Raw genomic sequence first — 18,662 nt, forward strand, 5'->3', positions numbered from 1 at the left:
AGTACTAGAGAAGTTTCCGGTGAAGTAGCAAACTGCTGATCATCTGAACCAGCCTTAGAACCAAAAACCGGAGGCATCATCCTTCTGAAACCGAGGAACTGGCACCCCACTTTGATGTATCTGGAATGGGAAGGGCTGTGAACCACGAAACCCCAGAAGTTTAGAGCCTCGCCTCTGAAATACGCAGTGGTGTGAAATCTGAGACTGCTGAGGATGAGGATAATAAGCGAGGAGTAAAGAATGGGGAACACAAGACTTGAAGAACGTAAAGAACCTGGCTGAGAAGTAGTGGACAGTGTAAAGCCGACTCCTTCCCCAAGTTGCTTTTTGCTTCTCTCATCAGGCTTTCTGATACTTCTCAAAGAACACACATGCTTGCTTGTCTAGATTCTTTGAAAACAAAGTTAAAAATTTTGGTCATTCAGTTATATCTGCATTTTTCTTTCTGCTTGAAGTACTGCAATATGGCAGACGTAGAGACAGTTTCAGTGTCATTACTGTTAAGACAGCCTCCTGCACTGACAGCCACTGACGTGTGTCTCCTGCAATGTGCAGCAGCTACCGCTGTATACATAGTTCTTACTTTATTTAGTTAACAAACGTCTCCATGTCTGAGAATAAAAAACTCATGTTCCTATAAAATCTGCTTATTTTTAAATGATTAATTTATTTTATTTTTACAAAAGATTTATTTATTTATTTTAGAGAGCGAGAGCATACACAGGGGAGGGGCAGAGGGAGATGGAGAGAAAGACAGAGAGAGAGAGAGACAATGCTCAAGCAGACTTAGGGCTGAACGTGGAGCCCAATGAGGGCTCAATTCCACGACCCTGAGACCATGACCTGAGTCGAAATCAAGAGTCAGCTGCTTAACTGACTGAGCCACTCAGGCGCCCCCAAGAATTCATTTAATAAAGAAGTAAAGAATTTGATTCCAGCCCCCAAATGTGAGTATTGAACAATGTCATCTTTGGTGTCAGCATGATTTTTTTCCTTGCCACCTAAACATAAGTGCTTTGTGAGGTCAACGTGAAGTTCAACGATCTCATGAGCAAGCTTGCAAATTTTGAATAAATAATGGAATCGAGAGTGAGTTCAATGTTTGATTCATAGACCCTCACAGGGAGGCAGGAATCATTTCATGTCAGCATCTCCAAGGAGGGAAATGTAGAGATTGTAGGATAACGGTCGCCAACAGGCAACCCCAAGTGATGAATGCAAGAGAGTCAAGTGTCTCTGTGTTCCTTGATTGTGGAGTCCCGCCGCGGAACCTCCAGCCAAATCCTCCCTCACTGCAGACCCAGCACATTCCTTCATGCCCGGAAGAATATATATAGTAGGGACGAAGGGGATCCAGCTTCTGGTCTCCAACAGAACTTCATAACCCTGCTGTCCCACAGCCGCTCACCTGCCTGTCACACCACTCCGGGATGCTGTGCTTGTAGAGAAGTTCGAAAGGGGGCGCTCNNNCTCTTTCCCTCTTCAACATACTCCCTGCCCATTTTCTTAGACTCCACTTCCTGCTTATTCTCTCTGGCTATCCTTGGATCCTCGGAAACTAACCTCTGCTTGTTTCCTTGGAATCTACAGCTTCTGGTAGACTTTTGGCAGCAAAGCAAAAGCTGTGCTTATCTTACATATCATGATTTATCTGGCACATAGCCCAGTCCTGGCACAAAGAAGGTGTTCAAGAAATATGTATTAAATGATTGAGAGGAGAGGTAGATCTAAAAAAAGATTTTTAGTTCTCTATCTGTATACACCTTGGGATCCAAGAGGCCCCCATCATAACTCAATTCTTCGTCCTTGTCTCGCCTGTTCTGGAGCCGCTCATGAGCCGTTGTGACACCAAACAGAAACCTGAACCGAATATAGGAACTGAAGCTCTGCACTCCAATTCCACTTAGTTCTTTGGGCCCAGATAAAAGCTTCCATAGCTACTTCAGAAGCCAGGCAGGGGCTAGGAAACATATGGCCCACAGGAAGCAGAGGAAAACCTTGCTTACCTGGGGTTTGGAAGAGAACCTACGTAAAACGTACACTTTACACGACCCCCTGTCATTTGCTTCACAATGTTGCAGCATCTGCGTCCTTCCTCTCTCCTACTAGGATCTGGAAAGAACTGGCTTGGCCAGGAGCAGTCCAGGGCTGGCGGAGGTCTGTCTGTCCACGAAGGAGCCCCATGACCACTTGCGACTTACAGTGCACACACTGAAATCCTCATCAGCTTCTCACACAATCAAAGCTCGTTTTTTGAGATACCGATCCTTTCTGGTTTCTGGAAATTCAAGTTTTCTATATAAAAGGTGTGGTTTTTTTAAAAAGATTTTTTATTTATTTATTCGACAGAGATAGAGACAGCCAGTGAGAGAGGGAACACAAGCAGGGGGAGTGGGAGAGGAAGAAGCAGGCTCCTAGCGGAGAAGCCTGATGTGGGGCTCGATCCCAGAACGCCGGGATCATGCCCTGAGCGGAAGGCAGACGCTTAACCGCTGTACCACCCAGGTGCCCCTATATAAAAGGTGTTTTAAGAAAATAACTTTTCTGTTTTTAGTCAGCGGTTAAAAGAACTACGGAATCCCTTGTCCACCCACAGCACCGGGCTACAGCGTGTGGCTGTTGAAAGGTAAGGAAAGTGGTCTTGTCAGCAGGATGGGAAATGGCTTTCATGTGACTCCTTGGGACCTCCAAATTGGTTTAGAAGTTATCTGCCTGGCTAGGAGAGTGTAAGTAGTAGCCTTAAGGACAAATACAAAAAGCAAGTAGATGCCATAGACAATGCTTAGAAAATGTTAAGTAAAAAAACAGAAATAGAACTCCCTACCTAAATGACCAACAGTGATAAGGAAAAATGTAGGTGCGTGGATGAATACTGGGAAAAGAAAAATGCACATAAGATTAGGGAAAAAACCGTATAAAGAGTCTAAAGAGTTGTTGAATCAGGCGACACTTTCTGTGACATTATTTAAATAGTTGTGTTTTTAAAAAGAAGCTTCCCCACATTATTCGTGGAACTAGAAAAATAAGGATTATATAATTAAATAATTAAGATTTCCTGTGGTAAACAACAGATGCAAAATAGCACTTAAAAAACAAATGCTGGCTTTAGGTTAGAAGAAAATTCCATAAATATAGAAGAGAAACAGGTGAAGTCGCTTGGGGCCCCTGGCTTTTATGAACTAATGTCTTTTATTTCTTCATCTTATTATTTTATTTGTATAGAGCTTAGCTTCGACTCCTATAAAATGTGGGTGCCTAACACAGGAAATAGTTTTAGAGTATCATTCGTCGCAGCGGCTTTTGTAAAAAGAAGTAAAAACTATCATTCTAGCATTCATATTTTAATTCAACCACTCACAAAAATGCTGCACATTTAAATCCTGGGAAAGAAACTTTCCAGAGCTGGCATAAAAGGAGACAGCATTTGGCGTTATGCACGACAGACATAATGTTGCAGAACATTTTGGAAATATGTGGCTTGAATATTCAAAAAAAGACAGAAGAGGGGAAGGGAAAATACAGCAGATTAGGGATATTTGTAACTGTTAGGTTCACAGTCCTATCTCCCGCTTGGACAATCATCTCTTCTGTCATAAATGTTTTCTTCCTGTCCGTCTTCAAACCATCAGTGAAGTACGGTCTGGCCTTAGAGATGTCAACATTGATTTTAAAAATCTCAAATTGAACAGAACATGAGCCTGTATGTCTTCATCTGTCTGCTTACGCAGGCGGTTCAGTATCTCCCACCCACTCTGCTACTCCCCGTCACCTCCAGGGAAGTGCATTCGTGCTAACTGTGGGGGTATAGATATTTGTGAAGCCCACAGCTCGCCCATGGACAAGTAAACAAAGACATGTAGGATTTAATTCACTGAGCAGCCTGGTAGCCCTCAAGAGAAGAGAGACTTTGGCTATTTTAGTCTGAGGCCATGGCTTGTTGACCCATCGGTAAAAGCCACTGAGTTTACCACGCGCTTCTTCTCTCTCCTCCGTTCCAGAAAAATTGGAGACCAACACAATAAAGGGAACTCTTCCCTTATCGTCAGTGATGGAAAACGTGTTACCAAAAGTGCCAAGAACTTTATAGAGCACCATCATGCAAATAGGGCAGTTGCTTGGCCAAACAATGCTTTCAGAGCCGTATCTAGGTGATATTTCACGTGGTGATAAACACTGCTGAGGGTCAAAGGCCATGCATTAGGTTGCAATCCATACAACAGCTCTCACCTGCTTCTATAGTATATATGAGTTCTGCGTTTTCCCCTTTGTCTTTGTCCAGAGCCGTCACTTGCAGAATAGCTGATCCCAGAGCAGCCGACTCAAACACAGATGCTTCGTACAGCGGGTTGGTAAAGTAAGGACTGTGATCATTAGCATCTTCCACATTCACAATGACTCGGGCCAAGTTTCTTCGATAAGGAAACTCCTGATCTCTGACCTTTAGGCAAAATACAAGAAGCGGTAGGACTAAAATCTTCATTTGCAAGGAACTCACACGGCTATGTCTGTGGCAAACAGAAAATGACGTCACTCACACAAAGTGCTCGATGTGGTCCCAGGCACAGGGGAGGTGCTCAGTAACGGATGGTGCTACCGAGTGAGGACACTACTGGTGGACAAACTGAGAGTCGGGGCCCACGTCCGTTCTGCTGCTCAGCACGATGACTGGCCTATGGTCGGTGTTCAGTCTGTGTTCGTGGAGCTGCCCGACAGGGCACACGAGCACAGCACTTTCCTCTGCACCACCACCCACAGCCGCTCCCCCCTCATTTGTGTAGACAGCTGCTAATGGAATGGGGGACGGATGCTCCCCTGAAGGGGAAACTAAAACGTGTAGCGAAGGAATTCATAAATGCAAAGCAGCCATTGCCATCTCTTCATGCGTTCAACAAACATTTATTGTCACCTGTTATCTGTCGGGTCCTGCCTTTGCTCTGGAGGTTCAACAGTGATTTGGACCCGGTCCTTGCCCTCCAGACTCGAACAGGTGAGTGGGGGATAGAAACAAGCAAACAGGTAGGAGGCCTGGCGGCGAGTGCCAGAAAGGGAGTGAGGAGTAAGAAGCGGCTAACCCAGCACTCGGCTTCTTGGAAGAGGTAACAAAGATAAGTAGTAATGGTCAAGGGTGGCGTGGGCTGCATGTTTCAGGCAAGGAGAGCCACCCAGGGCAAAGGCCCAGGACTGAGAGAGAACCCTGATTCCGAGGAAGATGAACCAAACCTTAGTTTCTAATGCCAGACCCCTCCTTGTGACTTCCCTGAGCAACCTGGCCTGACAGCTTTAAAGTGTCCCCTGGTTTGCACGTGCCAGAAGCTTGCAAATGATCAATTCTTTAACCCTCACATGATTTTGCTGTAATTTTATGTAGCGCTAATCAAATGTGTGCTTTGCATTTGTTCAATTTTAGACTCCATAACTTCAGAGAGATGTGGAGAAATTTGAAAATAGACGGAGGAGAGCCATCAAAGGGAAAGGGCTTTCCAGAAATAGTACCTAGAAGGAATAAGCAAAATGACTAAAATGGCTTAGCTCGGAGAAAGGCAGCATAAGGGACATGTTTGCTCTAAATAATCAATTACAGCAATGATGAATGATACAGGGTGACCAGACTGAATGTTGGGTTTGTTAAGGAAAGAATGAACAGAAATGAGTTGAGTCGTGAGAATGGAGTTAGCCCTTGGCATAAGGTTTCTGCCCCTGAATAAACACATGCAAAAGCAACTGGGTAAAGGTGCTCAATCTTCCCGCCTGCAGACTGGCCTGCCACACCCAGGGACCAAGCTGAACTCTGTACTTGGGACGACTGAGACCTAGGTCTGTTCCAGTGCAGTGTCCAAGGATACAGGCGCTCGGTCTCTTTTGTATCCTCAGTGCCTAGAATGGGGCTTGGTACATTCTCCAGTAGGTGCTGGAGAAATATCTGTTGAATGAATGAGGGTGGGTCTGATGGTCCCTATTGAGTCCCTCTACCTCCCCCCACCCAGGGGGTCTCAGCTGGAAACCAAGGGCATGGCCCTGGAGCTTCCTCTGGCCCAGGAGGGTTTCCAGACTTGGGAAGAAGGAAGAGTAGCATTTCGCAGAACATCACAGCTGCTAGGAAACTGGAGCATCTTAATGTGTTTTAAAAGCAATCAGTACCCAAGATTTAGTCTGTGTCCTAACAAACTCGAGGGGTCTGTTAAGCAGGGGCTGTGCAATTGCCCCCAGGGTTCTTGGGTGGCCAGAGGGACAGATTTGAGGCCATAAACTAATCAAGACTGTTTCTTATTAATCCCTACTTGCCAATTATGTGAACTAGGAAAACTCCACTTTAAAATGAAAGCAACTTCCACATAATTTGGAGGTCCCATGAACCCAAACTCAAACTTCACGAACACTCTCTGCAGGCTTCGGTGTGTTTTGAGATCTGTTTTCCGTGGCAGTATTTACTACTAGGTCCAATGCCAGGGCAGTGAGTAATAAAGCAATCCTCTAAATGCTTCCAAGGACTGAGCCCTGCATATTCTGAGTAACTGATTATCCTTGTGATTAACTTCTCAAGGACCTTCTTTTAAACTTTTCCACAGAATCTTCTGGATGCGAACCAATGTCATAGCCTGGGAAATTTACCGAAACATGGACTGTTCCTTCCCTCCCAAGTCAGCCTGTCAGCAGCCACTGTCTGCAGAACTTATCTACTATTTCGGTCTGGCAAAAATATCGGATCACTCTGGAACAATAGCAATGTTCCTCACGGAAGTAAAAAGGCAGACACGAAGGCAACCCTGCTGTGAGAAGACCAAATTTACTCCTACTTAGAACATTTAAGGGCCCCGTACTTCTGAAGACCAAGGAGCGTGTCTTGAATGGTCACAGACTGTGTCAGGAGAGCGAATTCGCTGTGTGGTCCTACCATGACGTTGAGGACGTGCTTGTCCTGGGCCTCGTGGTCCAGCCTCTCGGCAGTGTAGAGCACGCCAGTGCCGGCGTCAATCCGGAATTTCCTCATGCTGGCCGAGTCCATGCTGCTGTGGACGCTGTAGCTCAGCTTGTGCTTCTCGTCTCTGTCTGTGGCTTCGATCTGCAAGATCTCTGTATCTGGGAGCACGTCCTCGGAGATCGTGACGTCGTAATTCGGCTGAGAGAATTCTGGGCCGTTATCATTATTATCCAGCACTTTGATAAATACCTACAGTTAAACGAAGACAAGAGTGATGACGGAGAATGCCAATTCACTCATCGCTAACCAAGAGGCCCCCTCCCCCTCTCCTCCCTCCGCGTCCTTGGAGCCCAGCTTCCAGTAGCTATCTCAATATGTAGGGAGATCTCGTATGAAAACACTCTGTAATTAGAGGGTGACAATAAACCAGTAGTTCACGTTAGCGGGAACATAAACTAGGAGTGAATCAATATTCTCACTATTAATTGAACAGCTGAGACAGCCCCCTGGGGGTGCTAATACACAGGACTATCTGAGGCATAAATGTAAGAGATCACAAGGTGACCTTAGTTTGGTACGTTTCTATTATCTTAAGTTCTGTTATGAGCTCCTTAGAGTGGATGCAACGTGGAAGCTGTGACCGGATGGGAAGAGTAACAAAAATGTAGAGGAAAGGGAGGCATGGACACAGGTGTGGGATCCTCAGAGCAATCAGAGCTCAACTGCACGGGCCCCACACGGTGGCTCTCCTTCAGGTGGGAGATGTCTAGTGAAGAACATGGTACTGATGATGGCGGAAATATGACGTTCCCAAGTTGTTTTCTTTCCGTCTTTTTTTAAAAAAAGATTTTATTTATTTATTTGACAGAGAGAGAGAGAAAGCACAAGCAGAGGGAGTGGGAGAGGGAGAAGAAGCAGGCTCAATCCCAGAACTCTGGGATTATACCCTGAGCCGAAGGCAGACACTTAACTGATTAAGGCACCCAGGTACCCAGGTTGTTTTCTTTTCTAAGGCATTTTCTTATAAAACATTTCAGGCAGATATAAATAAGTAATAGTAATACATAACCAAGTCATAGTTAAATGAACCCTCACTTATTCATAGCTCATCTTTGACAGTGACCAATTTATGGATAATCTTGTTTTATATATGTAGCCATTCATCCCCATCTGCTCCCCATTTTAGTTTGAAGCAAATCCCATCATTTCAGTATGTACCTCTAAAAGGTAAGGACCCTTACGATAAACACACACACATACACACTACCACTACTGCACCTAAACAACGAAAACAATAAGTCCTTAATATTAAATATTCAGGGTGTTCATATTTCTGTATTTTTTAGGGTGTGATGTATGTTTATAAAAAGAAACATATTAAAAAAAATCAGGACATGCAAATGAGGTCCAAACATTACATTTGGTTGGTATGTCCTTTAATTATCTTTTCATTTATAGGTTCTCCTTCCGTCTCGTTTTATTTTCTTGCAATTTTTATGTTGTTGCTGGGGGTGGTAAACAAACTGTACCGTTTTCTCTTTAGGTGCCGCAGCCCATATTTTGCTTATTGCTTGCCCTTGGTTTTGCTCTTCATGTCCCTCTGCTTCCTGTATTTCTTATAAACTGGTAGTTTGATCTAGGAGACTTGATCAGATTCACATTCAATTTCCTTTCTCTTCCTTTTTTTTTTTTTTTGACAAACAAATATCTCTAATGGGTGAGACAGTATATTTCCCTCTGGATATAAATACTGTCTAGTTCTCACCCTTGCTATGTGGTATTAGCAATCACTGATGATCAGTACATAGATAACATTTGTTTATTAAAAATGTAAAATGGTAATGTTTTAATTCTATGATTTATTCCACATTTGTAAACTAAGAGTACCTAAAAAGGAACCTCCCTCCAATTATGTAGTTACTCTGAAAGACAATTCATGTAGTGAAGTCATAATGAATACTTCATTCTTTCCCTTTATTTACTATTTCAAAAGAACAACTTGGTTCTCCAGCTCCTCCTAAATTGAACAATGAAGTATTTTTTTAAGCATCAGTATGAGCTTATGAATTTAATCACAGCTGATATGGTTCTGTCCATTGCAGGTACTATACTTACTGATGCACAAATGGCCCTTCCTTGGCCAGTGGGAGCCTCTTCAAGTTGGCTCTTGAGACCTTCTGACACAATTCTTATAGTCTTTGATAGCTTCTTTGCTTTCTAATAATTGCTGCTGGTGATTTTTTCCAGGGTCACCTTGTACATTTTCTGACTCAGTCTTATAATATCCATTTCTCTCTCCAGAAAGCATTGATTTCTTTTTAGCTAGAAACTGGTGCCAGGAATGATCATTGCTATTGGATTTGCTATTGTGTTTAGCTTTTTTTCAGTGGATGGAATCAGCAAAGGTTTTTTTGTTGTTAATAATCATTTCATGAGTTCATACTGACACTTCCAATTCAAAATTAGGGCATCATGTTTTTTTACTAAATCTCATTCTTTTTATATCTGTATTCCACGCTGAAACCCCATGCTGAAATTTCTCATGCTCAATGACATCATCAAAATTATTCACTGTTTTATATGAAATACACACACATGAGTCTCAGAATTACAATACAATATTGGTATTGCAATTATATTAGAACTATGATCATTAAAAAGCAATTTAATATGATTTTTAATACTTTGGTCCTTGATTTATTCCACTAGCAATATACAGTCACATCAGTATGTTTAAAGTCACAGAAGAGTTCTTCTCTATGTAGCTGTGCTACCAACACATATACGTTCATCTGCTTCCATTTACTTTCAAATTTCAAATTTGTTTTAATATTTAATTTTGTTTTATATTATATGCAAAAGTACCAACATCAAATTTACAAAAAAGGTTTAATTAAAGTAGTTTAGCTTCTATCTCTTTCCCCTTCATTCTATTCCCTTCTTTTCTTACAGGTAATGATTTTATTTTAAAGATTTATTTATTTATTTGAAAGAGAGAGAGAGAGAGAAAGGGTGTGTGTGTGGGGGGCACAGGCAGAGGGAGAGAGAATCTCAAGCCGACTCTGCACTGAGCATGGAGCCCGATATGGGGCTCGATCTCATGACCTTGAGATCATGACCTGAGCCAACACCAAGAGTCGATCACTTAATCGACTGAGCCACCCAGGTACCCCCACGTAATGATTTTTAAAAGATTAACATTACATTTTATCCATCTTTTTTGTTAATATAAACATAATGTATACATGTTCCCTACCGTAACCCCCCCACCCTGACATGCCATGCCACTTAACATCATATCAATAATTCTCAATTAAGGATGACTTTGTCCCGAAGGGGATATTTGGCAATATCTGGAGATATTTTTCATTGTCACAACTGGGAGTTGGGGTGTTCCTGGAATCTAATGGGTGGGGGGCAGGGATGCTTCTAAACATCTTACAATGCACAGGATTGTCACTCACGGCAAAGGACTATCTGACCCAAAACATCAATAGTGTCACTGTTGAGAAACTGCATTATCATATTCTGAAGATCAACCCACAACAGTATAGAGATACTCGTTCAATGGGTAAATGGATCACAGTTAATTCAAGCATTCCTCTATTGATGTTCACATAAGATGTTTCTAATTTTCACTCTCAGAAAGAATGAGCAAAGATAGCCTTATGCCCAGGTCTTTTATATTATATTAGAATTGTGAGTGCTGGATCAAAGGATAAGTGCTTATATAGTTTTGTTAGCTATTTCCATATTCCGCTTCCCGAAAGTTTTATTACTTTGTATTCCCATAGCGAGATATAAGAATGGCTGTCTTCCACAGCTTTGCCAACAGAGTATGCACTCAAACTTTTGTATTTTTTGTCAATCTGATAGATAAAAAATAGCATTTCAGTGTACTTGTGATTTGCCTTTCTCTTATTATGAGTGAGGATGAACATCTTTTCATATGTTTAAGAGTCATTTGCATTTCTTTTTCTGTGAAAATTATTTAAATCAGTTCATTCTTTTATGGGTTAGATGGCCTTTTCCTTCTTTATTTTTGGAAGCATGGTGATATAAATTGCAAATATGTTTTCGATTTTGTCATTTAACTTTATTTTGCTATGGTGATTTTTTTTTTTTGTTTGACCATGCAAAAGCATTTATTTTTATTTTCATGGAATTGAATACATCAATCTTTCCCCTTATTGTTTCTGGACCCTGAGTCATAGTTTAGAACATTTTCTACATTTCCAGGTTATAGGTGAATACACTCATTTTTAAAAAATAGCATTTACATGTTTCCTTTTCTTACATTTACATCTCTACTCCATTTGGAATTTTTCCTGTATTATGTGAGGAATAGATCCAGGTTTTTTTCCACATGGCTTTCCCTTTATTTTAATGCCACTTTTTACAAGACCATCAATTCCCCACTGATTTGAGAGGCTTTTATTGTATGCTAAAGTTACATACGTAAATGGTGTATTTCTGGATTTTCTATTGTGTTCCATTGGTTTATTTGTCTTTTCATATGTCAATATAAAAATGTTTCAATTACAAAGGCTTTACAGTATGCCTTAATTAGAAAAGTTAGGCATTTTCTTTGTTTTTTTTAGGGTTTTCCAGGCTATGCTTGCTTGTTGTTCTTCAAAATGAATTTTATAATCAACTGGTATAGCACCTGACAAAAAATTGATAGCATTTTAAATTGCACTGTGGCAAAAGTATAGGTTAACTATAGGAGAACTGATCCTTTATGATGGAATCTTCCTATCCGAGGACATAGTTTGTCTTTTTTCATTTGTTCAGATCAATGGTTTCATTTTTCAGGGATGTTTTAGTTTACCTCATATAGGTCGTTTTTTTTTTTTTAAGATTTATTTATTTATTTATTTATTTATTTATTTGAGAGAGGGAGAGAGAGAGTACACGCACATGTGCAGGGGAAGGCAGAGGGAGAAGAGGGAGAGAATCTCCAGCCAGCAGCACTTAAGTCATGCCTGAATAAAGATCATCGAATACACATATTTTCTCTGTAAGGCACATCACGTCCTTCTTGCACTTGGGAATACTGGATTGCACTTCAGTACTACATTCCGGGGTCTTTCAAACTGTGAGATTACTAACAAAGAACACAAAAATGCAAAAAAAATGTAGCACTAAATAGATCGCGAACAGGACACTTGTATATCATAGGAGAGCTGAGACAAGAAGGTGGAGGGAGCATCACCTTGTTCAACAGTAGCAGGGAAATATCTTGCTGCTCTGCGCATGTCAGGGAATGAACACAAGGGTGCTGAGAGCATTGATTCTGGGATTAGGGATAAATTTCAGAGATCGTCAAGGTATACCCAGTATCTAGCTCAGGGCTGGACACTTTGCAGGCACTCAATAGATGTCACAGTTAAATATTTAGTATCTGGTACACAGAGTTTAGACATAGGTGATACCACAGATTTTATTCTTTTAGGCCATGATCCAGGTAAAATGATGATTATAAAGAAGATGATGATGATCATAATATTAATAGCATAATTTAACAATGACAACGATAAAACAATTAGACATTGTAGTAATAATAAAAATAGTAACAGCAACTAGATCAATGATGATCTATTTCCTTATATTTTTATAGTAATTAAAAAAAAGCTCCTTTATTTTGGTTGAGTTTTCTTGAATTTGGGGACTATCTTAATTATTAAAAGCACCTGGGGGTGCCTGTGTGGCTCAGTCAGTTAAGTGTCGCACTCTTGATTTTGGCTGGTTGTGGGATCCAGGCACATGTCCGGCTCCGTGCTGGGTGTGGAGCCTGCTTGGGATTCTCTCTCTTCTTCCTTCCTTTCTGCCCGTGCCCTGCCTCCAGCTCTTGCATGGGCATGCAAACACTCTCCCTCTCAAGGAAAAAAAAAAAAAGCACCCAAACTCATATATCCAAAATGTACAAACCCCAGGAAGTCCATGTTGAAGAATTACATTTGTTTTACCTTCTTCTTTATAGATTTTTATAACACAAATTGCCTTATCTCACTTATTTGCAGTGGCTAGTATTTATAACCCAATGTTAAAGAGTAGTGAAGATGGTGACCTTCTTGTCTTACTACTGCCTAAAGGGAAAGCTTGACCAATTCTCCTTTAAGTAATATGCAGGCATTTGGCTGCATTCTAGAAAATTATTTACTTTTTAAAATAAGTGTGGTCAGACCATGGCTCTTCTTATAAACAGCTCACTGTCACTCACTTTGGTGCATATGTGCTTTTCTGAGGAAGAGCAAAGGGCAGTGCTATGACCTCTGTGCCAGGAAGACTTGCCCAAAGAGTGAGTTTGACACGGGAACAAGATTTGCCTAGAGTTTATGGTTAAAAAAAAGAAGGGGCTGAGATGTGTGCCCGAGTTTTAGGTATTGTTTTTAATCTTCACTGTATTTGGTAGGTCCTACTAGATTCTTTGATCGCCAATTCTTTCTTTTAAAAAGTTCAAGTTAACTTAGTCAAGATGTTAAAATATTTGTGTTCGCAGAAGCAGTTATATTAACTGGATAAAAAGCCTTCCCAGCCAGCAGGGCTGCCCTGACCTTCACGAAGTTTCAAAGTTGATGTGCTCCTGAAAAGCTTGCCTCTTTCTGCTTGCTTTTGTCTTGAGCCTAATCTACAGTCAGAACAAGTGTTTCTCTGTAAAAGACTTCCTTTTCCTCATTTGCTTTTTATTTCCCACAGTTGGGGCCATTTGTGAGCTCCTGAACTAACAAAAAAAGCAAAGTAACTCTCAAAGATGTTGTGCTCAAAATGGTAATTGAAAGGCCGAAGGAAGTACAATGGAATCAAAGCAGGAGGAAACCTGAATGTAGGAAGTCTCTTCAGAGTGGGTTCAATGCTGCCCACCACAAACACTGGATTTAGCAGGCTCATCGAAGCCAAGTCTGGGTAGATGCCAAAGCCTGGCTTTACAAAGGCTCATGGAATGAAGCGTCCACGGGGTGTGTTAGGGGGTAAGGCCTCTGTCTTTTATTGGAACCAATTAAGTCCTAAATTACGGAAACTCTGTCCTGCCTCTGTTGGCATTTCAAAACCGTACTTGAAATATTCTATGGCTGTGATGTCAAGGGTAATGCCCCTTGTATTTTCCCCAGGCTTACAAGTTTTGTTTTTGAAGGTACAAGTAGAAAAAGTCATGCTGGTTTGTGTTTATTTAACAATGTATAAATCCATATCATATACGTTTCTTAAACTTTACGGTCTCCAGTGTATCAGTGGGAAAAATGAGAATCGGAGAAGTTAAGGGGTGTGCCCAAAGTTCCAATAGCAAGGCCAGACCTAAACTAGGTCATATGGAGCCAAATTCTACACTCATTCCATTATACCATTTCCATATGTACTTCAATTATATACACATTAATTATAAATGCACCTAACATGTATGTGAACAATTATGTGGGCAAATATTTTTTTTTAAGATTTTTTATTTATTTATTTGACAGAGAGAGAGATAGCCAGCGAGAGAGGGAACACAAGCAGGGGGAGTGGGAGAGGAAGAAGCAGGCTTCCAGCAGAGGAGCCTGATGTGGGGCTCGATCCCAGAACGCCGGGATCATGCCCTGAGCCGAAGGCAGACGCTTAATGACTGAGCCACCCAGGCGCCCCAAACAAATATTATATGCCTTGCTATACAGAAATCCTACCTGACACAAGAGATAATTGACATGACCGTTGTCATTTCAAGAACATTAATCATAGGATTATTCTAAATAGAAAGTTCCCTGCTGCCTTGAAAATTGGAATTCATTTTCCAAAATTGATTTATTCATAAGTTGTTAGGCACAAATCTATGACATACAGTGAAGTTTTATCATCATTATTTTTTTAAACAGGAAGTCCCACCTTAGAGTTGCCTTGCTGCTTTATTTTATCTCTACATATTGTACTAGTTCCAGCATTTTCCTAATGTAAATATACAAGGGCGCTTGTGGCTACTTCCCTTTTCACCTACTAAGAGGGAGATAACTCTAAAGAAATAAACGAAGACCCTTGACAAAGGATGTATCCCTTGGGAATTCCTGGGGACTCATGGAGCAGCTTTTGCTAAAGTGATACGTTCCTACCCTCACCTGCCTTTAAGCATGTGTAAGGTGGAGGGAAAGGATAAGACGAAGTCCAAATCTTCAAGACAAAGTCTGCTTTTTGAGGAAGGAGGCCAGGTAGGAACTCCCAACACATCCCTTAGAGACAAAAGAATGGAGTTCTCATGGCTGTGGAGGGCAAGGGTAACCTGAGGAATGCAGGTCCCAGACCTCTCAGCTCCCATGCATACACTCTTTGGCAGAAAACCTCTGAAGCTCATTAACTCAATTAACTGCTTTTGTGGGGCTGAAGAAGTTTGGAGATTATCTGAAAGAGATTTTTAATCTCAGGTTTGGCTGTGGAACATACAGATACAAGCTGATTTTCATATCTTTATAAATCAAAGCTAGACCTGAATAAGAAAAGCATATTAAAATCACAAAAGCATGTATCACACGAGTCCCTGAATCAAATCAATGTAATTTTTAGATTATTATTTGGGCATGAATATCTCTGCTGTCTTTCATGAATAACAATGAAAGGCACACACACAGTATTTTGTAGTTATCAGGTATATTATTCCAATTTTAAGTTGAGGATGAGACTAATAATAAAAGCTGCATGTGTCCAGCGCATCACAGAGCTCAAGATATCTCAAAAGATCTTATTTTATTCTTATAATAACCCATGAAGTATGGAAGGCGTTATCCCCATCCTACAGAAGTCAAGTCTCACAGAGACAGAGCTACTTTTCGTGGTAACACAGACAGGAACTGGTTAAGTAATGACTTGAACTCGGGTCACCTGATTCAAGGTCAGTGCTCCTTCCTTTATACCAAATGCTTCCTCTAATGAATCATACATTCTGTATATATAGATGTGTAGGGGAAAGTTTCTGGGATCTCTCCGATCTTGAAAAGGAAAAAGTGGGTTTGGATCTCTTTACCTGTGTACATCCTGGGTCGCCACCCAACCCACCTGTGTGCCAGTTTCTCACTAGAAAAATGAGTGTAGTGATAATACTTGATTTAACTATTCCCAGTAAGACAGGAAAATAAAACAAGAAAGAAGCTTGGTTAGGTCTCATTATGCAAAGATCAGGCATTATATATTACTATGTATTTCCATCCATTGGTCCTTTGGAAGAGCCATGTTCTAGATTTATTTAAATTTGCTATGAAGGCACAGTAGCTCATAGGGGTTTGATAGATGTATGGGGAAAGTTGTTAAAACCTGTAATTTCTCATCCTTGGTAATGTGTGCCCTTGAAGCGCATAAAGTCATCCGGCTGAGCACTGATGAGACTGGGGTACTTTGCTCTCCCCCCAGCATGTATGGCTGGCTATGAGACATTCTAACGGCCACAGGGGGCGCTATGTTCCCCGGGGCAGCAGTCTTAAAAAGTGTCTCCCTCATAACTACTAGAGCCAGGTGGGCTTCTCTTCCTGCCTTGGGAAAAAGTAGCAAACATTTCCCCTTGGTTTTGAGAGGTGGCAGCACAGGGCAGGAGTTGAGAAAGCACATTCTAGAATCCAGCTACCCACCTTCGATCCCTAATCTACTCAAGTTACATAACCTTATTTTGTCTCAGCTTCTTTTTCTGTAAAATGAAGATGCCAACAGTTTCCCATTTCTGACATAACAAATGACCAAAACTTGGTTTACAACAACACCCATTTGTTATCTCCCAGCTCCGTAAGTCAGAAGCTTGCGTACAGTGTGGCTCACTTGTGTTCTCCACCTAAGAGTCTCACGAAGCCAAAATCAAGGGGTCAGTGGGAATGTGTTCCTTTCTGGCAGTTCTGGGGGTGAGTCAGCCCCAGGCTCATTCAGGTTGTTAACCAAATTTAGATCCTTGAGGTGAGAGGTCTGAGGTCCCCGTTTCCTTGCAGGCTACCAGCTGGAGCCCCTCTCAGCACCTCAAGGCTACACGAATTTCTTGCCAGGTTGCCCCCTCTGTACCTGAACTGGCGATGAGGTTTCAAATCACCTCACATTTGGAATCTCTGACATTCCCTTCTGCTGCCTCTCTTCCTACGCCAGCTGGAGAAAAGCATCTGCTCACATGCTCACATCTGAATCTTCAGAACCGGAAATCCGCAGGACCTTTTATAGTCTGTACTCACGCTAGGGAATCTCACTAAGGAAAAGGATGTTTATTTGCCACCAGATATTGTAGCTCTGAGGCACAAGAATCCTACAAGTTGGGACAACAGAACAAAAATGAGGATGAAGGAAGGGTTTTCATGTAGACACAGAGATCCCCGAGGCTCTGATTTATTTGACATTTGTGAAATGAAATTCAACATGTTGTTTCTGGCTGATTTGAAGCCCTTGTCATAGATGGTTTATGATTCCAAAGGAACAAAGTAGAGAAAAGTTCCCAAAGGAAAACTGAGTAGGTGTTTTGGGGCTACAAACCATTTATTTAGTTATATGGTGAAGGGTATCTGTTTGATGGTGGAATCATTACGTTGCCTAGGGTCATGGGTTGGAGCGTGCTTTAGTGATTTCTAAAAGAAATCTAGAATGCCTTTTCTTAACCAAAACATTTTTTGTAATAACGTCCTTGATACTGAGGGCTTTGACTAATTGAGAGAACAGCTTCTGTCTTCACAGTCAGAGGAGCTGTGGCAAATGTGAGCAGAGGCCTGGATTGACAGAGGCTGGCAGGGGGTGGGGGGTGGTAATTCAGGCCTGAACACAGCCTTATGGACAGAGTAATGGTTTGCTGGGGGTAATAATGATGACATACAAGTTTATACTTTGGAAATGGTTAGCTCTCACTTCTTGAGAAGCTCATGCTCCTGGAGATACAGAGTGACTTGGAAGCTTTTGGCAAGAAAATCTCTTGCTATCCTTCATTAACCTACTTAGCTTGGCCTTGCCAAAGGAAACCTCCAAGTTCACCCCCAATTCTCCCACTCTTCCCATCTGCTCTGGAGATAAGTCTAACTGTACGTTAGTCTGAACTAAAATCAACCAAAGTAGGACCTGAACAATGTGTACATTCAAAGTCTTATAATATATGCTTTCAAGTTAATTTTTAAAGAGTGTGTGCATATCAGTCATCCGGTTTTAAAACTCTGAATCACTGTGACCTCAGGCATCTAGCATAGCTCCTAGCACATGGTATGAACCCAAGAAATACTTGTGGAATACATGCTGGTAAGTGATTTCTCATCTGGTCTTAATGAAAGTCTAAAAGAAAAGTTTCATTGATAATTTTTTTTCGGTTAACATGAATCAGTTGTGTGCTTTGAAGATCCAGCATAGCTGCAATGTAGGCCCTGCTGACTATGTCCCACTTACTATTCATTCACTCACTGTAAACATATTTCGTGTGTATCTATAACATTCTGGGCACACTGACTTACTGTTTCATCCACTTGTTATAAGTCCCTGGAGAAAAGTATGGAAATGAATATGGCTCCACGCTTTCTTTGTATTTTACTCAAATACATCTTGTGTTTTTAAGTGGTGCTAAAAAGTGGAGGTTGGCTAGGCTAAGAAATGGCCAACTCCAAAAGCGAATGAGCAATAAAGACTTAGTAATACTGCAAGTGGGTTGTTTTGTATTAGTCTTTGGGGCTTGCTTTTAGATGGTGCGCGTCCCGTAGGATCTCAACCATGGTGTCCTTTCCAGGAGTCTGTATTTTAGTCTTGAAAATCCCCCGAAGCAGTACAGATTTAAGTATGATTT

At 41.4% G+C, this 18,662-nt stretch overlaps 1 protein-coding gene across 2 annotated transcripts in view; it reads right to left on the reverse strand.

The window, feature by feature from the left end:
• FAT3 (FAT atypical cadherin 3) overlaps window positions 1-18,662 on the reverse strand; it is a 497,297-nt gene that overhangs the window by 90,313 nt on the left and 388,322 nt on the right. For both annotated transcript variants that reach the window (XM_008688345.2, XM_040631005.1), the window contains exons 7-8: window positions 6,893-7,168; window positions 4,228-4,438 (exon numbers count right to left, since the gene is read on the reverse strand). In XM_008688345.2, the coding sequence (XP_008686567.2) occupies window positions 4,228-4,438; window positions 6,893-7,168 (487 nt within the window). The remainder of the gene's footprint in view (window positions 1-4,227; window positions 4,439-6,892; window positions 7,169-18,662) is intronic.

The sequence above is a fragment of the Ursus maritimus genome, unplaced genomic scaffold, assembly GCF_017311325.1.
Source record: "Ursus maritimus isolate PB19 unplaced genomic scaffold, ASM1731132v1 scaffold_16, whole genome shotgun sequence".
Classification (NCBI taxonomy): Eukaryota; Metazoa; Chordata; class Mammalia; order Carnivora; family Ursidae; genus Ursus; species Ursus maritimus.